Source organism: Vicugna pacos, chromosome 6, assembly GCF_048564905.1.
Source record: "Vicugna pacos chromosome 6, VicPac4, whole genome shotgun sequence".
Classification (NCBI taxonomy): domain Eukaryota; kingdom Metazoa; phylum Chordata; class Mammalia; order Artiodactyla; family Camelidae; genus Vicugna; species Vicugna pacos.
In genome coordinates, this window is record NC_132992.1 from 14630566 (window position 1) to 14654988 (window position 24423).

The following is a 24423-nucleotide window of genomic DNA, read 5'->3' on the forward strand; positions in this document are numbered from 1 at the left end:
TACCACATCTTTATCCAGTCATCCATTGATGGATATTTAGGCTGTTTCCATGTCTTGGCTATTGTAAATAGTGCTGCTATGAACATTGGGGTTCAGGTGTTATCCTAAAGTAGGGTTCCTTCTGGATATATGCCCAAGAGCAGGATTCCTGGGTCATATGGTAAGTCTATTCCTAGACAATGTTGTATTTTTTGTTTTAAACCATCCAACATGTTTTAAAGGACTCAGTAGAAGAATACTCTATTATATTTACCCAGTTATTTATCATTTCTGTTACTTCTTCATTTCTAATATTCCAAGTCTCATTTTTCCCCTGATATCTCATTTTGATATCACTTCTCTTCTGTCTGAGGAAATTATTTTAGTAATTTCCTTTTAGAGCAGGTTCACTGGCAATAAATTCCCTTAACTTTCTTTCATCTGAAAATGTCTTCATTTCACCTTCATTCATGAAGCCTATTTTTGTAGGCTGCTGACAGCTGGATTCACAGTCCTTTTTTTTTTAGTTTAAAAATGTTTTGCTTTTTTCTGGCCTCCATGGTTTCTGATGAGAAATGCACAGTCATTTGAATTATTATTTCCCTGCAAATAATGCATAGTCTTTCTCCGCCTTCCAGATTTTTTCCTTTGGGTTTAGTTTACCACAGTTTTATTTTGATGTGTCTGGATGTGGATTTTTTGAGGTTTAGCCTCTTTGAGATTCCCTGCATCTCACCAAATTCAGGACATTTTTCAGCCATTTCTTCAAATATTTTGTCTGCATAATACTTTCTCCTTTCCTTCTAGAACTTCAGTGACACAAATGTTAGATCTTTCACTATTTCATTATCCCTAAAATTCTGTGGGGGGTTTTTTGTTTGTTTGTTTGTTTCAGTTTTTTCCCCTCTGTACTCTTCAGATTGGATAAATTCTATTGATCCCTTGAAGGTCACTGACTCTTTTCTCTGCCGTCTCTATTTGGCAGTTGAGCTCACTCAGTGAGTTCGTTTCTATTATTTTATTTTTCAGCTCGAAAATTTCCAATTTTTTAAACAGATATTTCCTTTCAGAGACTTTTCTCTCTTTCCATTTACTTCAAGATAGTTTGTCTTTACTTTTTTGGAGGATTTTTCGTATAGCTTCTTTAAAATCTTTGTCAGGTGATTCTAACATCTGTGTCATTTCAGAGTTGACATCTGTTGATTGTCTTGTCTAATGTGACTTAAGATTTTCCTGGTTTTCATATGCCAAATAACTTTGAATTATATTCTGGACACTTTTATTATTATATTAGGAGACATTGGGTCTTTAAATCCTATGGAGAATGTTGATATTTTATCAGATAAACAACCCATTCGGGTTCAGGCTGCAAGTTCTGACCATCCTCTGGGGGTTGTGATTCCCATGTCAGTTCAGTTTCCAAAGCTTTTGCAGTGCTGTTTGGTTCTGTCTTGTGTGTGTCACACTGTGGGCAGTCTGAAACTTGGGTGATGCTCAATCCCGTAGTTTAGTCCTCAAAGTTGGTGTGTGCTGTTGAGGGTCAGATCCATGCATGGGCTCATGGTTGTGCCCAGGAATTCATAAACAATTTAAGGGTCACTTTCCCAAGCTCCTCCCTCTCCATAATACCCCTGGTACTTTCCAGATCACTGAGGACCCCCTCTTTGGTCCTCCAGACAGAAAACTGGGTTTTTACTTAATTCACTGTGTGGCACACTTCCTGCAGATATCCCATGTGGGGCCAAGTGATGGGAGGATGGAGCAAGTGGGGTTCACCCATCCTCTTGAGCCACAGCTCCTCCAGTTGAAGAAAGTTCCCATCTCTCAAGAGTTTTAGATTCCTACTGGACCCTGTTGCCACCACCATGGGATTGTTTAGGGCTTGCACATGAGAGAAGGTAGAAAAAGAAAGGAAAAGGACAAAAAAAGAAAAACAATTTCCACTCTCTCTCAGAGCATTAGGATACCCCCCTTCAGCACCTCGAGCCACAACTGGAGGGCTCCTCCTGGAGCTCTTTGTTATCACCAGTGCCCGCTCCTAAGTGTCAGGCTGCTTTGAGCTCAGGCCAGTGAATAGCAGAGGGGAAGATAGTGTCAATTTGGAGATACTTCAAATTCTGCTTTTCCTCCCCAATCCACCTGCTCTGTTTACTTCTCAGAGTCCTCAAATTCCTTCCAGGTTTTATAGTTGCATTCAGTGGGAAAGACAAAGTGGAGTGCTTACTCCATATTACCAAGAACCAGGACTCCAACCCAGATTTTTGAGTGGGAAAATTAACCTGTTCAAAATTCAGATTTAGAAAGACTGTGGCAGGATTGAATAGGATGGATTAGAAGGGGTGAGATGGGAGGCCCATTAGGAATCTTAAACTAGTGGGGCAAAATTAACATTGCCAAAAGGGATAAACAGTGCAAGAGATGTTATCTCACACTCATTAGTCCCTGTGGAATACATTAATTCAGCATTGTTGTCCCAGTTATAACCAAAGAGAAGACCCCTACAGGGAGTTGCTACTCAGGAAGGTCAGAGCTAGGACTGACCTCAGAGATCAACATTCAACTTTTAAAAACATCTTCATTGGTCCATAATTTACGTGACACAAAGTTCGTTATTTAAAGTGTATAGTTCAGTGGGTTTGGGTATATTTACAGAATAACGCAACCATCACCATAATGTAATTTTAGAACATTTTCATCACTCCAGAAAGAAAACTTACACCCAGTTGCAGCCACTCTTATCCCCTACCCACATCCCACTGGGGAGTCCTCTCCCCCTCTACCTAAGCAACAAATATCTTTCTTTCTCTGTAGATTTGCCTATGCTGGACATTTTTAAATAAATGGAATCATGAAATAGGTTGTCTTTTGTGACTGACTTCTTTCACTTAGCATAATGTTTTCATGGATCATCCATGTGGTAGCAGCTATCAGTACTTCACTCCTTTTTATGGCTGAATAATATTCCATTGTACGGACAAAGCACAATTTGTTTACCCATCAGTTGGTGGATATTTCAGTTGTTTTCATTTTTGGCTATAATGAATAATGGTCCTATGAATATTTCTATATGGTTTTGTGTATGTGTGTGTGGACATGCTCTCAGTTCTCTTTAGTAAATATCTAGAAGTGGGATTGCTGGGTCAGGTGGTACTTCTATGTTTAACATTTTGAGGAACTGCCAAACTGTTTTCCTTAACAGCTCTACCATTTACATTCCCACTAGCAGTGGGTGAGTATTCTCAACCCTCTGATTTACCCAGAGAGGTTGAGTAACTCTCCAGGCTCACACAATGGATTGGTAGGACTACAACCCATGCCTCTTACCTTGTAAACCTGTGATAACCAGTGACAGAAACAAGGGTTAAAAACCCCAGTGGCCTGAAAGAAAGCCTTCTACCAGTTGAAATTTTTCTGCCTATTTAGGAAAGGAAATCAAACAATTTTTATACCAATGTATGTCTTACCTTCAAATATTGCTATAATTTTTTCCTTTAATATATTTTTGAATCTATTATTAAGGCTACTTTAATAGATGACTTAATAAATAAATTATTGTAGTCACTGTTCTTTGCTCAGATTTTCTCCCAAGTTTATGGCTGTTATGGACCCTCCGCCTAGAACATCAACTGTCCTTAAAACCATGGATCATGACGATGTTCTAGGACCATGATCATCTGGTCCAACTCTCTCTTGTTACAAATGAAGAAACTGCTGGTCTGTGGTCCAAAGGATCTCAGTGAACTCCGGTACCATATCGGGACACACTAGGGGGTTTGGCAACCTCCTTAAAGTGTTCTAAATGGATCACCCACTGCTCTCTGCTCCCCTGGCTTTTACTCCAGGTGCAACATCAGCTACTTAGAAGAGTGGCTTCAAGATAAGAATTTGCAGAACAGCTTGGCCAAGGAAACTTTGGAACCTCTCTCTCAGGCAGCCTGGTTGCTTCAGGTCAAGAAGACCACAGACAGTGATGCCAAGGAGATCTACGAACGCTGTACCTCCCTGTCTGCTGTGCAGGTGACCAGGCTTGCTGAGTGTCTCCCTGATCCTCCCCAACAGATGGTGTAATTGGCATCGCCTTCGCTGGCTCAGCCAGCCATGCAGAGCATCTGCCTCCCTGTGTGCTCTCTGAGGAGCATACATATCTCCCATGGCCCACCTTCTTTTCTAACGAGCATTTATTAAATACTAACTCTAGGCCTTAAAAACATAAAAGTGCATGTGACACGTTCTCTGCCCACTAAAATCACAGATGTGGGGGGGGAGGGGAGCAGGGAAGGAGGCTGGAAATGGGGGATTCTCTCACTGTCGTCTAATTATATGATTATCTTTGCTCCCTTCTATGCTCTTCTCATTTGTTTTCTCTTTCCTTGCAAAAACATAACACATGGTTCCTGGAACCAAATTACAGTGTAAAAGAACCACCTCTGGTTCCCGACTCTTCCCAGACCATCGGAACCATTATCTCATGGACAGAGTTGTCCTTTCTCCTGGGCTAACACCAGCTCGTGTGCTCTTTGCAGATCATAAAGATCCTTAATTTGTACACACCTATTGATGACTTCGAGAAAAGAGTGACTCCATCCTTCGTTCGCAAAGTGCAGGTGAGATCCTTAAGGAAATACTTTTTAATTTTTAGTATAAGAAAGTGATATGTAATTAACATTATAGAAATTCAGGAATAAAGTACATATACCGAACAAACCTATGAAAGGTGCCCAGCAACAGCAGCAGGAATTTTCCTTGTCAAATTCCCCCAATTTTCAGAACCGTGACTCACATTCTGCTTCCTTCAGCATGTCTTATTTCTTGTCAGCCTTTGAGTGTGTGCAGGGGAACAGAGGCTGAGTGGAAATAGAGAACCTGTGTACCCATTTTTTTCTTATTTTAATCCCTACAGTTTCTTCCCCAATGAATTAGGGCAGCAGTTCTCAAAGTTTGGTTCAAGGGTCCTTGGAGGTAGGGGGGTGTCCTTGAGATGATTTCAGGGAGTCTGCAAAGTCTTCCTTTTTCCAAATACATACCTGTGTGAGACAGACTTTTGTTCATAGACTTCAACCGATATAATATATCACAACAGGTAAATGCAGAAGCAGATAAGGGATTCCGCCTGTCATACTAAGTCAGACATTAAGAAGATTTACAAAATTACAAAACCGTACCACTTCTCACTAGTTTTTTGTTTGTTTCCAAAAATAGTTATTTTTCAATAAAAATATGTTAACATGTATTGGATTTGTTCTTATTATTTTAATGAATTGATGAATATTTTAAACTACTGTTTTAATTACTAATATGATAGATATCAATAGCTGTACCCACATTCACAAAAGCTGCTTGCGGTCCTCAATAATTTAAGAGTATAAAGAGGGTCCTGAGACCAGAAAAGTTTGCACACCACTGAACTAAAAAGAAATATAAATGCTATAAAAATTTAATATTGAGCTCTACTCATGTTTGGGCTTAGAATTATGCCATGAGAATAGGTAAGAATAGAAAACAACGATTTCCAGCCAGTGCATCCTGTGGGAAATTAAGTAAGTATTCCTGAGAGCTGATTTGGAAGTCCTGGTCAGACCATTTCACCTTGGAGCTGTGCTGTTAAAAAGTCCTTCTGTGTGTCATCTCCCGTGATTTTGAAAGGAGTTTCTCCTGGACCTAGAGTTGTTGTGTTTTCCTTACTCTTGACTTGCAGACAGCAATGAAGCAGAACACGCTGGTTTCCTTATTCGTTTGTCCTCTTGGTTCTCATTCCAGGCTCTCCTAAACAGCCGAGAGGATTCATCACACCTGATGTTGGATACCAAATACCTCTTTCAAGTCACATTTCCTTTCACCCCCTCTCCACATGCTCTGGAAATGATCGAGATCCCCAGCAGTTTCAAGCTAGGCTTTCTCAATAGATTATAGCAGGAAAAGGAAAGTAAATGCGCTTTTCCCTCAGTAGCTAAATGGAGGTCAAATGTGAGGGATGTGGCTTGCTCGTTGGAACCAGAAATGCTTTGGAATATGATTTAAAAAAGGAAGTAAGAATTCTCCCAAATGGGCCACATCTTCTTTTGCTCAGGGTGACAGTGCTGCCGCTGTCACCTTGTAAGAATTCACACCCACCAGCTGAGGTTGGAAAGGCCACATCTAGCCTTGGAATCTCAGCCAGCTTTTACTGGAATTCCTGCAAGGCTCATACTTTCTGCCAGGTGCCTCTTGTCTAGATCTGTCTTGTGACAAGCGTCCTCCCAGGGTGAATGAGACCTGGGGACACAGTTTCTCCCAAGTTTTCTAAGGTTCATGTGAAGTCCAGGTACATTTATGAAGCCACAAATGGGTTCCGGGGGTAAGTCTTCCAAATAATCCCGTTTGGCCGTGACAGCCTGTCAGCAGTCTTCTCACCCCACGCCTGCCTGAGGGGGTTGGGGTGCTTCCCCTGACCCTTTTTACTAAAAATGCTCCTGCATTAAAAAAATTTATTTCAGGCTCCTCTAATTTTTCAAGAGACTATTCAATCTGAAATGAATCATATGAAGAGTAGCTTTATGTATTTTTCTGTATAGAACTAATATGTCATTCAAGCTTAACTGCCACACCATTATCATCTCCTCCAAAAGAACTTTTTTAAAATTTTATCTGCCAACATATTTGCCACAATTTTTCATTGTTTAATATCTTTCATACAGTAACTTTTTTAAAAAAAATGAGTTTGAAAAGGCAACCTAAATGATTTTCTCTATCATATCAGCATTCAAATATGTTTAAATTTTTTCTCATAAAAATAACTGAAGAATTATGTCAGTTCCTCCTTTTGAGAAACCTGTTTCCCAGGTTTTGTGGGCACTGACTATTCCTTGATGCCCCACACCTTCTCATTTCTTCCTTCCAGAGCATGAAACGTCATTTGACAAGCACTCCTAGCCAATGGCCTGTGGACCCAGTGCTCTCCCGCAGCACCCCAAAGTCCCAGGCAATAGCTGTAGCTCTGTAACACAGACATACATCTTAGGGGTGGAAATTATCCATAATTCTGAAGCAGCATCACTTTACCAATGTGTAATAATGTCTTTTCATACTAGAAATGATTTAATTCATCTAGATACATTGTATATGTAGGAATGAGGAGTAGAACTTTGTAACATTCTAATCAATAAAATGAATTACCAAATGAATTGGGTCAGATTCTTTTAATTGCTAGGAGATTACTTTTTTTAAAGTGCACAAATTTGATGCCTTTCTTTAAGGATCATACTTAAAGATGCAGGAATCTTTATAAATTGATAATACCTTATAAAGACATACATTAAACTGTTCAGAGAGGAACTAAATTTGCCCTAAGTCCTGGCTCAGTCTGTGCCCTTGGGGCTCCCAGACTGTGCCAGAATGAGGGGTTACTTGGCAGAGAGTCAGCTGGGTTTCCTATCAGCACCTGTGGCCTTCTCTGTTCTCCTTCCAGATCTCCCCAATGCCACAAATGCTCATCACCCTTCCTGTTCGGCTCCCATAACTCAGGGTTCCTGCCTGTTTTGCAGCACTTACCCAGGCTATAAACCGGTAGCATTGGCCATTCCCTCGGCTACCCTGTGAGCTCCTGGAGAGCAGATCCGCATGGTGCTCATCCCTGAGGTCATCCTGATGCTGGAGAGCAGGAGAACTGCAGGAGCCAAGCCCAGCAGGGTTTGTTGGGGGTCAGCCTTGGGAAGGTGTATGTCTTGTTTGGAGACAGCGAGAAGTGCAGAGGCTGAAGAGTTTATGCATGGGGAAGGGGGAGAGGGTCAGGAGAGTGCTCACCCTACAGCCTTGATCAGTTCTACAAAGGGGAAGGTGGGAAGCATGGCCAAAACAATGAGGTGCTGGTGGGGTGAGGACTGTGAGGCATAGGAACTGCTTATAACCTGCAGTCACAGGTGAATGTCAGGATTGCTAAGTGAAGCAGAGGGTGAATTCACGGGGGGTCAAACCTGCCAAACTCTGCGTCCTGCAGAGAGCAGAGAACTGAGCCCAAGAAACTGGTCAGTGGGGTTCTGAGGGCACCTGGCAGCATGGATGGTCAGAAAGTTCAAGCGGTGAGTGAGTGATGCAGACTGTAGCGAGTGCCCCAGCCGTGAACACGGAGCTGCTGGTGGGAAGGAAAGGAGCAGCTGAGCTCTAACCCCGGATGAGGAGAGGATAAGGAGATTAGTTAGATGGGCTGCAGTTGCTTCAGCACATTGGAGCTGCAGCTCTAACTTCTCGCCTTTCTGCTCATCAGTTCCAAGTGTTGGCTCTGTGGAAGGTATGTGTTAATATTACATTAAAATACTCAGGCTGTTCTAAATTCTCAAGAAAGCATTCAGGTGTGTGCACACCAAGGTGTTGGCAGTGGTCTTTCCATGTGCTGGGAGCTCGGGTGAGAGGTGATGGTGGTGGTTAATCCGTATGTTCTAATTTCTCTACAATTCACATGCTTTTCTTTTGAAATAGCTACAGTGGGGTTTTTTCCCCCAAAATATATTTAGTGTTGGCATCAGGGGAAAAATTAAGCATCTTTACAACCATTTACTCAGTTTTAAAAATTGATCCAGGTAACACTTCACATGTCAACATAAACCTCAGAGTGCAGATTATGGAATAAAAAGAGGTTTTGACACTAAACATTATATAGGTTTTATAATAAGTCTGTGAGATACATCCACACTGCCATGTGTACCAGCAGTTTATTCTTTATTGCATGGACAGATCACAATTTATGTATCTAGTCTGTCTACTGATGAACATTTTTCCAGTTTGGGGCTATTATGAATAAAGCTGCTATGACATTCTTACTCATTTTTTTTTTTTGAGGATCTAAGCATTCATTCCTGTTGAGTAGATATCAAGGAGAGGAATTATTGGTGTGTGTAGCTCTAGTAGGTCCTATCAACCAGTTGTCCAAAGCGCTTGTTCCAGTGCATGCTCCCACCAGCAGAAGAGGTCCGGTTCTCTCCATCCTTGTCCACACCTCATACCATCGGTCTTTTCTACTGTAAGGTACACTGATGGGTGAGTACTGGATTCACAGTGTGGTTTTAACTTGCATTTCTTTGATGACTAATGATGTTGAGCACCTCTTTATATATATATTTTTTAATTGAAGTATAGTCAGTTTACAATGTGTCAATTTCTGGTGTACAATATAATGCTTCAGTCATACATGAGCCTACATAGATTTGTTTTCATATTCTTTTTCACCACAAGTTACTACAAGATATTGAATATAGTTCCCTGTGCTATACAGTATAAACTTACCTATTTTATATATAGTAGTTAGTATCTGCAGATCTCAAACTCCCAGTTTATCCCTTCCCACCCCACCTTTCCCCTCTGGTCACTGTAAGTTGGTTTTCTATGTCTGTGAGTCTTTCTGTTTTATAAATTAGTTAATTTATCTTTTCTTTTTTAGATTCCACATATGAGTGATATGGTATTTTTCTTTTTCTGGCTTACTTCACTTAGAATGACGATCTCTAGGTCCATCCATGTTGCTGCAAATAGCATTATCTTATTGTTAGGATTCCACTGTATAAATATACCTCAACTTCTTTATCCAGTCATCTGTCAATAGACATTTAGGTTGTTTCCAATGTCTTGTCTATTGTAAATAGTGGTGCTGTGGACATTGGGGTGTATGTGTCTTTTTGAATTAAGGTTCCCTCTGGATATATTGGGCACCTCTTTATATGTTTGTTGACCATATGTATATCTAGAACATTCTCATCACCCCAAAAAAGAAACCCCATGCTCACTCCCAAGCCCCTCTCCCCCTATTTGTTGGCAACCTCTAATCTACTTTCTGTCTCTGTGGATTTGCCTATCCTGGAAATATATAAATGGAATCACAATTTGTGGTCTTTTGCATCTGCCCTATTTCACTTAGCATAACATTTTCAAGGTTCATCCATGTTGGAGCGCACATCAGAATCTCATCCTTTTTTGTTGCCAAATAACAGTCTACTGTATGGACAGACCACATTTTGTTCATCTGTTGATGGACATTTTTGTTGTTTCCACTTTTTGGCTTAAAAGCGGCTATGAGCATTAGTGTATGAGTTTTACGTGAGCATACGTTTTCAGTTGTCTTCAGATATACCCAGGAGTGAATTTGCTTGGTCATTTGGTAACAACTCTGTTTAAATTTTTGAGTAACTGCTAAACTGTTTTCTACAGAGGCTACACCATTTACATTCCCACCAGCAAAGTATGAGGGTACTTTGCCCATTTTTGGTTGACAAAATGGTTGACAGTAGGTACAGTAGAATGTACTAAAATTAAATTTAGCTCATGTTATAAATACTAAATGAAAAAACATCAGGTTGTAAAAATATGAACAGAATACATGAACAGTATGACCCCAGTGAGCCTAAAATTCTGTTTTTGCATATGCGAAAGTGTGAAAAGGAGTCTCTCGGGGCAAAGGGATTATAGGTGACTGTTTTCTTCTTTACCCCTTTTTTATTTTTCCAAACTTTCTACAGTGGCCAGGTATCACATTTATAGTTTTAAGATACTGTACAATCTTTCCAGTTTAGTTTGTAGCTTGCTCACGTTCAGCCCACCAGATCGAACATGCTAGCTATGCAGTGTGATTTAAGTTTGATCTGATTCAAAACTTGTGGTCGCCATTTAAAAACTAGCATTTTCCAAGAATGTGCAATGACATGTGGAGATGAACATACTAAGCAAAAAACTAAAGTTCAAAATTGCACACGGCACGTAAGTTCAATTTTTTAAATGTATACACATATGTGCTTATGAAGATACTAGAAGAGAACATAAAATGCCAGTAGAGGTCAGTCATTTGTCAGGACAGGGCATGTAGGTGATTGGTTTTCCTTCCTCATGTCCTTTTGTTTCCAATTCTAATGACCACGTATGGCTCTTATAATTTGAAAAAAATGAAAATTCTGTCTGAGAAGAAAAACATTGCCTCTGTCCAGACTGGGAATACTGGCAGTTTTTTCTGCTTCTCCCCTTGTGAGGGATGACCTCCTAGCTATCCTTCTCCACGTGGCCCCTCGGGTCCCTCCTGCCTTCCACTCCTGCAGCTGCTGCTCTGTCCCGAGCTCATTTCCTCCTGCCCAGAACATGACGACAGTCTCTTAACCTAGCTGATTGTCCTGCTGTTCGTTCTCTCTCCGACCTACTTCTGGAAGCGCAAATGCTGGAATAATCCACGTCAGGGACGCGGCTCCCTTGCTGAAAAGCCCACGGCTCACCTAATGCTATTACCTGGAGTCCTCAGCACGACCTTGCGCTGGCCGCCTCGGCTGACTGGGGCCACGTTACTGGGTCCCCAGCACAGGCCGGGCTCTGGTGGGCAGGCCCTTTCACTCTCTCTACCTCAATTTCTGTGACAAAGCAGAGCAGCCTGATCGTGCCAGCTCCACAGTAAGGGTCGTAGAGTCCCACCACGTACAGACTCAGCCACCATCACTGACCGTGACCTCGTTTAATCCCTCAGCGTCTCCTCAGTGGTAACACAGATGCGCTGCCTCCCTCCCAGGTCAGCTGTGGGAGGTCAGGGCCCAGCACTCGGTGGTGGTCAGTAGCTGGTTCCCTCTGATATCTCACCCTTAGGGACTGTCCTCTACCCACTGTGTTCCTTAGAGATCTCAGGAACTATGCCAGCTGCCCCTTGGCTGTAGGCACCCAACACGAGCTCCAGCCCCGTCGTGACCTCTGTCTGGTAGACATTCCCCCTCAGAGGAGTCCCCACTGCCACCCACCCCACAAATACATCCCTCTCAATTTGGGCTCTGTTCTAATGTTCAGATCAGTGCCCTGAAATACCTTCATATTCCAGGCGTCACTTCTTTGAAACTTGACGTGGCCCACTCCCTGGAATGCCTACTAAATTGGCCCAGCTTCAATGGCTGCCCCCTCCCACCTCTCCCCCTAGTCCTCCCCCTCCGACATTGGTACCACGGCCCCTCAGCCTCCCAAGCAGAAACCTAGGAGACGTCCTGGGCCTCTCCCTCTCCCCGTCCCCACACGTCACCAAGTCCAGCTCCCTCTCCTTCAGAAGCATGGTCCGAATCCATCCCACAGCATTGCTTTAGTTCAGACCCTCATCACGTCTTGCCTGAACGGTGGCCACAGGCCCCTTTCTGCTCTTTCCACATCTCCAGCCTCGCCCCCTCCCCCCTCCTCCCCCTGCTGCTCCAGCTGCTGCTGCTGCTGCTATCGTACCCACTAGCAGGGCAGCAAATCCTCGTGTGGCACTCACTGTATCCTGGCTTTGAGCCAAATGCTCCATGCACTGCCGCTCATAATTCCCCTGACAATGTTATGATGATAGATTTCAAGTACCCGTTTGACAGATTAGCAAACAGAGATTTAGAGAGGTCAAGTAACACCTAAGTAGTGGGGCCAGGATCTGGTCAGCCAGAGCCCCACCCTTAGCACTAGACAATTTTGCTTCCTCAAGCCTGTCCTCCCTTCAGTAGCCTGCGCCTGTCTGTTGACTTCTGGGTGGACAGGCAGCCACCCCTGGGGCTGTGACTGTCAAATGTTTCATTAATGAGATGTGTTCCTTGCAGGGAACCAACACCGCATTTTCTTGGCCTCATGGCATTGGTAGAGGTCAGGCTCTGCCATTTTCTGACTTTTGTCTTTACTCCAAAGTCCGCCCTAGGAAAGGGGGTATAGCTCAGGGGTAGAGCATTTGACTGCAAAGTCCGCCTTGAGGAGGGGAATTTTTTTTTTTAAGTTTTAAATTCTAGTATCCATTACAACTGCTTTCCATTGTGAGGCCCCACAGGATTAATACTGTGCTGCAAAGATCACTTGTGTCCATGCCTGTGAGCTGTGGTTAAACGTAAGTTCAGAAAATCTGTTGTCTGACACTTTCTTACTGATTATGTAAAAGAACTGGTGTTGACCTAGGGTGTTGTGATATATCAAAGGTTACAAATTAACTGCATAGACTATTCCGCAGGGAGAGATCTGAGCAACTACCATGATCATACACGAAGATGACGTTTTAAAAAGCTGTTTCTGTTAGCTTTTCTCACACACCCATCTCTTTTTTCCTCTCTCTCTTTCAGTTTCATCTTGGGGGAAAGATGTGTGATCAGACCTTTCTAGTTAATGTCTTTGGCTCCTGTGACAACTGTTTCAAACAACGGGCTCTGAGAACAGTTTTCAAGAAATCTCAACAGCTCAGCTACTGTTCAATATGTGCAGAAATTGTAAGTGCCACTTTTTAAAGCCACTTTTTTAAAAATTTAAGCCATTACCTGTCTTTAAACACTGTCTAATGTGAGGGTTCTGTGACAGATGAGTTGCTATGGAATCAGTTTACACACACAAACACTGGCAGCACACACAGGATGGACACGACAGCACAGTGTGGGGGTTTAGGAAGTGGACTCTGGTCTCTGACTGCCAGGGTTCAACTCTTAGTTACGTCCCTTGGGAGCCTTGAGCCAATGGATCTCACTTCTCCCAGGAGGTCTGTTTTCCCATCTGGAAAAACAACAATGATGGCAATCTATCTCATAGGGTTTGGGGAGGAACAAAAATGAGTTGATTTGATAGTGTTTAAAACAGTCCTCAACACAGGAAGTGTTTAATACATGTTTTCGCTTTGTTAGGACTAATGCTTTTTCCTTCCATCTTCTCCTAGTCGGCTTGGCAGGCAACCAAGCTAAAAGGGACTCTGGTAAATAAACAGCCTGGGAGCACCTTCCCAAAGGCCCTGGGCCAGCTGTCCTTAGGAACAGCTCTGGTGAAGACTGAACCATACAGGCCATCAGTAGTGAGCAAAATCAAGCTCAGGGAAAAGTGCTTCTTGGGCCTAAGCCCTCAGTTGAGGGTAGGGACTGAACACAAATCCTGGCACTTTTCAAAGTACACAGGTTAATCCTCACCAGAGATGGCTTTGCACAGGCTTCAGATCTTGCAACAGCATGGCTGAGGCTCTAGGAATGAGTCCTGTCTCACAGGATTTTTTGCAAAGCTGTGCTCAGTAGAGCGGCTGAGTGGAGCCCCACCTGGTCACAGGTGGTAAAGCACTCTTCCCCACAAGCTCAATAGGAAATCCCCAGTGATCAACTCAACGAAATACAAAACATATTTAAGAGAGGAAAGATAACTTTTACATTTTATCTAACTGCAGAGGGAAGATTGTGTTTATCCTTCTGGTCCCACTGTAATCCCTGACAGTAATCACATTTTAAAAATTCCTATAAAGCAAATGGCAAGTAAGCAGCCTCAGGTGGCACACAGACTTTGGTACAGCATAGGAATCCTAATGTCGTGGGATTCAGGCTCAGTGTAACAGGCTTCTACTTGCAGCACACTGTGTTCTAAACTTGGATTTGCAAATTGCAAACTGAGGACATTCAGTTCTTGAACCTGCTTTCTGGTGGCCCTACCATCCTGGGGCAGTGCTATTTATTAATCTAGCTTATCTGTTTTTGAAACAATTTCCTCTGTGCATAGAACGAGCCCAGAATCCCAGCTGTCATGTCCTCTGTAGCATCACAGATTCTTCCCAGGTCAGAACCCTGCCTAGAGATATCCTTCAGAGGATTGTCGCCAGCCATCTCCACCACAAGCACTTGGGGTTCCCAAATATTCAGATGGACTCCTTTGGCTTAGGAGACATCCAAATGATTGACATTTAATTTTTAATTCAGGTGTTTGGGATTATGTAGACACAGCCCCCAGTGGACACTTTTCATGGATAGGGGCACCCCTGTAACTCCACCACTGCTGAAACTTAGCAGATCTCAACTTTTCTGACGTCCACTTCCTCACTTATAAAAAGCAGTGAACTCCGAAGCACAGGAAGGCACTTTGCAAACTTTGCCATCCATTAAAAAGTTAACATGGCCTCATCTCTAGATGGTAAACTCCCCAGATGTTTAGGGAGGATGTGTGTGGGGATTATTTTACACAGAGAATCTTCAGAGGAGGGCACACACCAGTATGAAGAGCCACTCACCCCAGGTCTTCACAAACTGGCAGACCCTGAGGCAGGCTCACACATCCCACGGTGGGCCAAGAGGTGCCAGCCTGAGGAGGTGATGAGAGGATGCTGCCTTCCCCAGGCCTTCTGGGATGACCCTTGTGAGAAGCGCCCCCCATGACTTACTATCTCATTTAAATTACTTCGTGTGAATTGCTCAAGGGTCCCAGGCAGCCTTAATACTTTGCCATGTGTGGCTCTGAATGCTCCATGGAGTCACTCCTGATGAGGACCCTATGAAGGAGGTGTTATTTATGGATGAAGGGCCTGAAACACAGAAAAATTAAGGAAGCTACTCAAGGCCACACAGCACACAGGATTTACCCCCCAGGCAGTCTGATCTAGAGAGAGCCTGTGCTCTTAACTTTTTGCCTTAAGAACTCTGAAACTGTTTCTGAGAGTGTGAATCAAGCAAATCATTGAAATTTTCAGTGCCTCTATTTCCTGATTCGTAAAATGGAGGTGACAGTAGTACCCATTCAGGGTGACTGCTGTGAGTTGTTAATGTAAAGCACTTGGAACAGTGCCTGGCACTATAAGGGACTGGAAGGAGAGGATGCTGGAGTCAGCCACAAAGTCACCAAGCTTGCTTCCTTGAGGGAACCTCTAGCAACACTTCATTCTAAGGTGGAAGTCACCTCAGGAGTGGTGTGTCTGAGATCACTGTGCATAGGCTCAGAAGCCCTGAGTTGGGCCCGTGTGTGCCCCCAGCCCCATCACTACTTGCTTTTGCTGTCCTCAAGCTAGGAACTTAATACCCAAGTGAATAAAAGAAAAGCAAGGGCAAAGACCTCATAACCCAGAAGTAGTTTTATTTTTGTATATTTAAGTCAACAATCGAGTAGTTTCCAGTTCGTTGTACGGGGAGCATCAGAGCTCCCAGGGCTCAGGCCGGGTACCAGTGCCACGAGCCAGGCCCCCTTGTCTTCTCCTCTCTCGTCCACTGTCTGCACGTAGAAGCCACTGGGCAAGCGCATCAAGTCGCGAGGAGGGGAGATCTGTGCGGGGGAGTGGGAGGAAGGGGTGATGGCAGGGCTGTGTAGCTGGAATTTCACCAAACCTCCAGAGGCCGGGCAGTCCTGGGTTGGAATCCCAGCTCCGCCCTCACTAAGTGCGCGTCCTTCAGCAAGTCACCTAGCACCTTCCAGCCTCGGTTTTCTCACCGGTAAAATGGGCACGACCGTCCCTGCGTCCCCAGGTGGCGTACGCAGCGGCACTAACGCGAGCCTACCTGGGGGCACTGCGCGGGGGCGCGCACAGCGGCGCGGGGCGCGGAGGGGGCGCGGGTGCCCGCGGGCGCAGCCGGCGGAGGGGAGGTGATCGGCCGCCGCAGCCCGGCTCGCAGCGGCCCGCGTCAGCGCCGGAGGGCGGGGCGCGCTCGGGGAAACGGCTGGAGCTGCGCCGCCGGCGGCTCGGCGCCCGCTCGCTGGCTAGACCGCCGCCGCCCGCTAACTCGCATCCCTTTTCTCCCTGCCGCGTCCCCGCGCGAAGATGGCAGCCGACGGGCTGCACGAGAACGAGACGCTGGCGTCGCTCAAGAGCGAGGCCGAGAGCCTCAAGGGCAAGCTGGAGGAGGAGCGGGCCAAGCTGCACGACGTGGAGCGTGAGTGCCGGCCGGGGCGGGGGCTGCGCGCAGGGAGGCGGGCGGAGGAAATGAGACCCACTCCCGCTCCGGGGGGGATGGAGGGGGGCGGCCTGGGCCCCGGGCCGGAGCCAGGCCCACGCCACCGCCCTGGTTAAGGGCTCCGGTGCCCGGGCTCCAGATGAGGCGCGGGTAGCGGCCCGAGCCCCCGGACGCGCGGGTGGGGGCCCCTAGCCTCGCAGCGCCCCGCCCGCTAGCGGAGGCCAGCCGGCCTCTGGGCGGGGGCGCCGGGTGGTAGCAGCATCCAGCTGCTTCCCTCCTGATGAAGGATCGTGGGACCGGTTACCGTCAAAACCTGCCTGGAGGGTGCAAACTGATCGTATTCACGCCCTTCCCTAGCGGAGCGGGGTGGAGGGGGTTGCCAGCGGAGGCAAACGCAGCGAGCCCTTGTGGACGCGGCCTAGGATAAACTCTTGTTTTACAACATTCGGCTTTCTCTATCACAGTTGTCTTTTCTTAATTTTGCTTTTGCAGAGAATCAGATTCTGATTTAAAAGCTCACTTTTCCACTCTGTTCCCTCTTTTTGAAGGTGGAGAGCCAGATGAGGGGAAGGGAAGCAGAGGAGCTTACCAGATCCAAACATTTAGTTCATTTAAGGCTGTTTAAGAAGCTTTTGGATGGATGCGGTGTGGTTGGCATGGAAGAGCAGTATCAATCGTAAATACACTTACATTCTTGACTACAACCATAATTCAGAACCAGCTCTGTGATTTTTATGGGTGTGCAACAAAATAGCCAGGCTACATGACTCTTGGTGGGATCAGCTGCCCTTTACTCTGTCAGATGTTCTGTCCTCAGCAGAGCTTGGGCTCAGGCTAGGCCTGGGGAAGTGGCTTTATCTGCTTTCTTTTCAGCCCCTTGCTGAACACAGCCTCCCCACGGTGCCCTTAGGCACACCTATACGTTGTGCTTCTGCCATTCCTGTTGCTATTATCCCCTCTCCATCCTGTTTGGAAAAGAAAAATGGAGTTCATGCTACTAGATCCTTTAGCACCTGATTCCTTTCTTTGAAAAAAAAATCACTTGATAGAAACAGCTGACCTGAATCTCGAATGTGCTGTGCTTTTGCAGGGCCCTCCTTTAAATAGGAGGCAGGCTAAGCCCTATACCATTTAGAAATGTGTTCAGCTACAATTAACTATAAACTCCAAATAAAGTAGTTAAGCAAATTGGGAGTTATTTTTCTTAACAAGAACAAGGGGAGGTGATCACCAGCTCTGATTCAGCTGCCAACATGCCTCCAGGAACCCACACTTTTTTCTCCACTACCTGAGAGCACTGGCATTTGCCCCATGGTGATAATATAATGGCCCCAGGCCAAACATCACCTCTGTATCCAGGGCTGGAAGAAGGGGGGACATGAGTACCAGCCTCTATTTCTCCTTCTTTTCAGGAAGGCCAAACTTATTTTCAAAACCTTCCTTTCTCCCCAACAGATTTCTGCTTGCACTTCATTGGCCAGAACTAAGGCACATGGCTAAGGCAAGGGAGGCTGAGAAAGGGAGAAGTGAGCTGGGCACGTTACCAGCCCTAAAGTTGGGTTCTGTTACCAGAGAAGAAGTAGGGGATGGATGATGGTCTGCCCCATTCCCCTTTGCAAATTCCCACACCCTGCAGACGATAGCGCCGGTGCTGTAAGCAGTATATTGGTGCCTCTCAGGTGGGTCGTCTGATTTCTCCGTTTTACAGATGAGGAAACTGAGGCACAGAGAGGTGAAAGGATCCCAGTTAGTAAGTAGTGGAACCAGGATTCCAGCCCAGCCTCACTTCAGCTTTTTTGCCAAAACCCTTAGTGCTCTATGCAGAGGGCGGTCTCCAGAAACTCTACTGAAGAGTACAGGCTGCCCACTGGGATATTTTTCAGTCTTTTCTGTGAATTGGTAAATTGCCTTAAGGCACAGAGATAGTCAAGAGCCACTTTCCAACAGGGAACCCATGTCCTGCCAAGAATGCAGTACCCTCAGAGGCCAGGGCCAGATTTTGGACCCACAGTGGGAGGATTTATCCCCACCTGCATATGTCAGAATTTTGGAGTTAAAAAGCCCAGAAGTCACTTGGTCATGGTGCCCTTTATTTTTTCCGCACTTCTGGATCACTTCTCTTCCACTCCCGTATAAAACCCTGCTCCTTTGAGGCGCCAACCATTCAGTGATCTCCCTTTCCCCTCCACTGCCCCCACCACACTCCATGCTGCTGTTTCCTGAACCCCCTACTTGCCCCCATCCAGGCTCCTTATTTCTTAAGGACTTTGGCACATGGCTTAAGCCTTCCTTTTGGCCCTAAGCCCTGTCCCATCGCTGATGTCTTCAGGTCCACAAGGGTGACCCTCGTAGGAGGCTGGCCTCTCCATACATCATAGCCCCCTGGGATCACGGAAGCACTGAGCACAGTCTGTCCCACCAAGATCCATGGTCTCGGATCACTGGGCTGTTCTCTCTTCCGGTCTTTCAGCCTCTTCCTGAGCGTGTGTGTTTTTGCATTTTGGTGTCATTGTATTATAGGTGGCCCTGTTGGGAAACCTTTAGGCTGCAAGCTGAGGTGACCAAGTCATCCTGGTGCATCTGGGACTCTTCAGTTTTAAAACAGAAAGCCTTGCATTCTAGGAAGCCCTTCGGTCCTGGGCAAACCGGGACAGTTGGTCAGCCTTCTGTTAGCTCTGACTTGCCTAAATTCTTGCCTTAAAAAAGTCAACACAACAAAATTACAGAGCATAAACTTGGAGGAAAGTGAACTTAACTGAGCCCCAGACTCTCATTTCTTCAGCTCCCATCCCTTTGACCCTCAGTCCAGTGTCCGTCCTGTTGGGCCCTCATCCCCATGTCAGATCCTGGGCTGGCATTAACAGCAGGAAGGGCATTTATGGTGGCCTAGGGGAAGACAGCCTACATCAAACTCCACAGCCCCCACCCCGAGTCCCTGCTCTGCCTTCCCCTCCCTCCCCCAGGGCTTCCTGCTTCTCAGCACCTGTTCCCCTCATTGCCTTCTGCTTACCTTCTACCGTGGGTAGGCGCTCCCTTACTTGACTCTAAGGCATTTTAGAACCATCAGGTGACAGCTTGTATTCGTTTCCTGTTGCTCTTGTACAAATTCCACAAACAGAGTGGCTTAAAGCAACATAAATGTATTCTCCCACAGTTCTGGAGGGGGGGAGGTCTAAAATGGGTCAGAATGCATTCCTTCTGGGGACTTTATGGGAGAGTCCATTCTTTGTCTTGCCCAGCTGCTGGAGGTTGCCTGCAATCCTTGGCTCATGGCCTCGCATCACTCCAACCTCATTTCTGACATCACACCACTTTCTTTGACTTTGAGCCCCCTGCCTCCCTCCTGTAAGGATCCTTATAATTAATTACATTGGGCCCACCTGCATAATCCGGGATAATCTTCCCGTCTCAAGGTCCTGAACTTTATCCTATCTTCAAAGTCCCTTTTGCCACTAAGGTAACACTAAGGTAATTCTGGGAATTAGGATGTGGACATCTTGCGGCCGGGGGGAATGCTATTACACAGCTCTTAAAACTAGAGGAGTCCCCTGTTTCAGCCTCAGCCTTGAGGCTCAGAAAGTTTTCTTCTCCCAGCAACTCCACCCTTTTCCTTATGGGTGAGGAAGCAGCTGAGATCCAAGGAAGGGTTAAAGGGTTTCCCAGAGGTTATGCAGCCACTCTGAGGGAGAAGGGGCAGTAGTCACCAGGCTCCTCACCGTGCTGGGCCACCTCTCAGAAAGCTGAGAGTCACATTAGAAAGGGGAAAAAACCTCCGTATGTGTGTGTGTGTGTGTGTGTGTGTGTATGAAAAGATGTCAATATTAAGTAAAAAAACCCAAAATGCCCCACAGTGTATATGACATGACCTCATTAAATGAGATGCTTGTGTGTGTGCTACATCTGGGAAACCTGTTACCTCTAGAGAGGAGAGTCGGGGGGACGTAGAGATACTTTTCATTCTATAGCCATCTGTGCATTTACTGCTTTTATGTGAATACTGGAGTGGGAGTCAAGATCAAGAAGAAAGGGAGAGAGTTCAACTTTAAAGAGTTCTAAACTTGAAATTAAACTGCTAAATGATCGGATATCCAGGCTGAGAACAGGCAGCAGGAGGGAGGCCGTGTTCCTTTCAGACAACATGTATGACCGCCTGGTGGGCCTGTGTGGGGGCTTCATCCAGGGTCCCAGCTCCTTTGGGGAAGGTTCTATTCTTGTCTAGGAACAGAGCAGCTCGAAGAAGATTTATGTTATTTCTGTAGGCACAAATCTAGACAAAATGTGGGAAATCACAGGTTTTATCATCCAATGCTATTCACTTCTCTGTTCTCAGTGTGACTTTCTAAAAGGTTTTGTTCTCAGGGGCTTTATGGCTAGAGTCTTGGTATATTCTGATTTTATGGTGTAGGGAGAAATTTAGAAAAATCAAATTTCTGGATTAGTCTGAAGCAAAGATGTTGATTCACTTTTTCTGCATTCTAAGGAAATATGCTGTGGGTCCGGAGGCTTGTAGACGTGAGTTTCCCAGCAGAGCAGTCTCCTTCCAGCTGCTCTTCTGCGTGTAGCCTGCCGTGTCAGAAAGAGCAGAAAGCAAACTTGCCTTTAATTTCCTCTCCCCTTCTCCTTGCTCTGCATTCGTAGTTACACAGAGCCAGCTAATGCAGGTGGCTCTAGAAACTGTCCCAGTGAAGTGATGTCCACCGTAGCAGATTCAGGCGTGCAGACAAATGAATCCTCCATGACCCTGCCACCCAGAGGTAGCCACTTTCAATATTTTGATGTATTTCAGAGCTTCTCTGCTCGTGTTTGTGTCTGTATTTATAAGCGTACTTGGGACTGTACTAGGTATAGTTTGAGTCTGGTTTTAATTTAACCCAATGGATTGAATAGCTCCTTGTGTCATTTTACAGTTCTTTTCACTGTCAGTATTTAAAAATTATGATTTGGAACCATGTAGTACTCCATCATAAAGGCTGCACCATAACTGAACCCTTGCAACTTTTAATTTGGGAATTCAGGGTAGGTTTTTTCAGTTTGTGGCTAATATATGGTTTGGGGGCAATTCAAAAATCTCTGACAAGTACAGGTGAGGTCACGTGATTGTAAATATTTTTCCATCCATCCAACTGTTTGAGGCTTCTATATACATCCCACCCCATTCTACCTTGGAGTAGAATCAGACAGAATGAGTTTCTAAAAATTAGCTTTGAAGAATTTTTCCTCCTTGATTCCTTTGCTCTTCTACCAAATAGTGGCCATCACAATACTGTATGTTGGTGCAAAATTTAGAAGGTTATTCAAGTTCATTTTCAAAACAGTTCTGTTTTCCTGTTTAAAACCTCTCACTTGTTTTGAACTTGTGTCTGTGTTTGCAGTCGATTTCACAGTGTTCATTGTCAGGGAGATTTTAGAGCCTTTTGCTGCTGGGGCCGTTATTCCACGGCCTCTGGAACACTGGGAGTGGCGCTGTTGTGTATTTTCACTTTCTGAATTTTCATGGCCTGAATTCATGGGTATTAACCTGCATGTTCTACATTTTACTTTAGGTTCCTGTGTGCTCTGATCACAAAATAAATAACAAAACTATTCCCTGAAAGTTGAGAGGAAGCCACATCTTGATGAAAAGTTCATCTTTGCCTGAAGCCAGGATTACAGATTATTTCCAAGATCCCATCCAGATAAACCTTTCACACCTTCCTTTTACAGAGGAGGGCACAGGCTCAGAGGAGACATTTGTTTACCTCTAATTTATCAGTCCTGCCCTCCCCTCAGGCTTCATTGTCCTTTCCTGAGAAGTGACAGGCCTGCACAGGGACAGTGCTCCCACCTGCTTGTTGAGACAGTAGGACCCTTTCTGGCTCTAACTTTGCACCCCCTCTCCCAGACAGGTGGTGCCGAGCCAGGACGAAGGCAGGTTTCTTAACAACTGGTCTAACTGAGCCATTGCTCTGGCTACATCAGGAAGTGTGGGGGATCCAAGGTTGGGGTGTCTCCTTGACCAGGAAGCCATTGTCACTGCCTCACCTTGTCCTTGATTTTCTGAAGAATCAAAGCCACCTGCCCAGAGTTGACCCCATGGTGGGAGGAATCTGTCTTTTCTTAGGGGTCCAGGTGGGTGTGCATAAGGTCCTTAGCCTCTCTGAGCCTGTTTCCTTTTCTGTAGAAATGAGGATAAAGCCTGTGACCTCAGGCTGAGTGTACAGCTCTCAGCCCAGCACCTGTCACGCAGGAGACATGATGTGAATGGTGGGTAATGGCCGCGTGCCCTGAAAGCCTTTAAAAATGTGCTTTCCCTTTCATTGAGCAATGCCACGAGTTGGAATTTATCAAAGGAGTATCACAGAGGCCGCAGAGCATAGTAAGTGTCCACTGGTAGGGAATTTTTAGATAACGGTGTATCCATACAGTGGAATGTTCTGCAGCCATTAAAAATAACAGATAATTACATTTGACATGGGAAGACACCCATAAACATATCAGGTAAAAAAACAGGTCCCCAAAATTGTATGTGGAGTGTAATTGGCTGATACACATACATACATATATGCCGAGAAGAGGTCTGGAAGAATATATATCAAATTTGAGAATTGCTTGGCAGCTGAAGCAGAGATGATGGGTTAGGAATACGGAAAGACACAGAAAAAGAAGGGAAAGCGGCTTAAAAGTTACGTTAGCCCACCAAAACCAGTTGCTCAGGATTGCTGCAGTTGATTGAACTTTAATAATCACTGAGCATTTACCTTATGCTTTCAATAAATATCTACTGGGTACCCACAGTGTGCCACACTGAAGAATAATAGCTAACACTCCTCGGGTGCTCCCTTTGTGCCAGGCGTGGATGCTCATCCCAACAACCCTGCGCGGGACGCGAGGCGGCGGGGAGGCTGGCGGAGGCGCAGCTGGTGTGCGGCTGCGCGGGGCTGGGACCCGCCGGCTCCGGACGCTCCGCTCCGGTTATGCTGCAAGGAGCTCCAACGAGGAGGCACCCCCTCCTCCTGCCACTTACCTTCTGGTGGGGTTTCTTAAACGGTTATCATTATATTCTAGGAAGTTCTTATTATAGAAAGCAGCTGCTTGTGCTCATCGTTTCTTTTTTTTTTAAAGAAAGACAAAGTTAAGTCCTGAAGGGGTAGTTCATCAGAAGGCAAAGGAGAAACCACATCGACCCTGATCTGAACTCCCACAAATGATTTACAGAACCTGTTAAGCTTGTTTCCAGTTTTTTTGTTTTTGTTTTTATTTCCTGGTATTTCAACTTTAAAAAAAAAAACAAAACCTCTTTAATTCAGCAGATGTGAGACTGGGCTGATAGAAGCAGGATAGAGTGGGTTGGGAGTGAATCTGCATATGGGGAAAGAAAATGCAGTGAGAAAAAATAATTAATAGTTGGGATGTGTTCAAATTCGCATTGTGTAAGGAGGCCCTATTTTGGTTGGCAAGTCATCTTTTTTTCTTTTTCTTTTTTTTGTAAGAGAGACGTGAAATAGCAATATAATGCTGAACTGGGGGGAGCAGCAGTAATACTGACATCAAGTTTCAAAGTGAAATACTATCTGGAATAGGGTCGCAGCTTGGAGCTGGTAAAGGCTTGTGGAAAAGGCCTATAAGAAACTAGAAAAATTCAGTCTGTTTTTAAATTTCATTCAGTGTGTTTTGTGAAGAATGTGTCCATAAAAGACTAATGTGCTGTTTGTGGCTATAAACAACTCAGTGTTTTCGCAGAAGCCATGGTGTAATAATTGCACGCTCGTGTAGCACTCTACAGTTTAGCAATTTGTTTTGTTTTGTTTTTTTACAGCTTTTTAACCTGTTCACTCTTTTGTTCTTTCCTCACAATGAAATG

General features: G+C 45.2%; 2 protein-coding genes across 5 annotated transcripts in view; both read left to right on the forward strand.

Annotated features, from left to right (window-relative positions):
- Positions 1–7135, forward strand: part of MYO5C (myosin VC) — a 92734-nt gene extending 85599 nt beyond the window's left edge. The window contains exons 39-41 of the mRNA XM_072962408.1: positions 3822–3996; positions 4503–4583; positions 5737–7135. Of these exons, the coding sequence (XP_072818509.1) occupies positions 3822–3996; positions 4503–4583; positions 5737–5889 (409 nt within the window). The 3' untranslated portion in view covers positions 5890–7135. The remainder of the gene's footprint in view (positions 1–3821; positions 3997–4502; positions 4584–5736) is intronic.
- A 1742-nt stretch (positions 7136–8877) lies between these two features.
- GNB5 (G protein subunit beta 5) overlaps positions 8878–24423 on the forward strand; it is a 44567-nt gene continuing 29021 nt past the window's right edge. Inside the window, exons 1-3 of one of the 4 annotated variants that reach the window (XM_072962409.1) lie at positions 8878–8988; positions 13032–13175; positions 16451–16562. In XM_072962409.1, the coding sequence (XP_072818510.1) occupies positions 13050–13175; positions 16451–16562 (238 nt within the window). In that variant the 5' untranslated portion in view covers positions 8878–8988; positions 13032–13049. The other 3 variants (XM_072962412.1, XM_072962411.1, XM_072962410.1) reach the window with 3 other exon arrangements.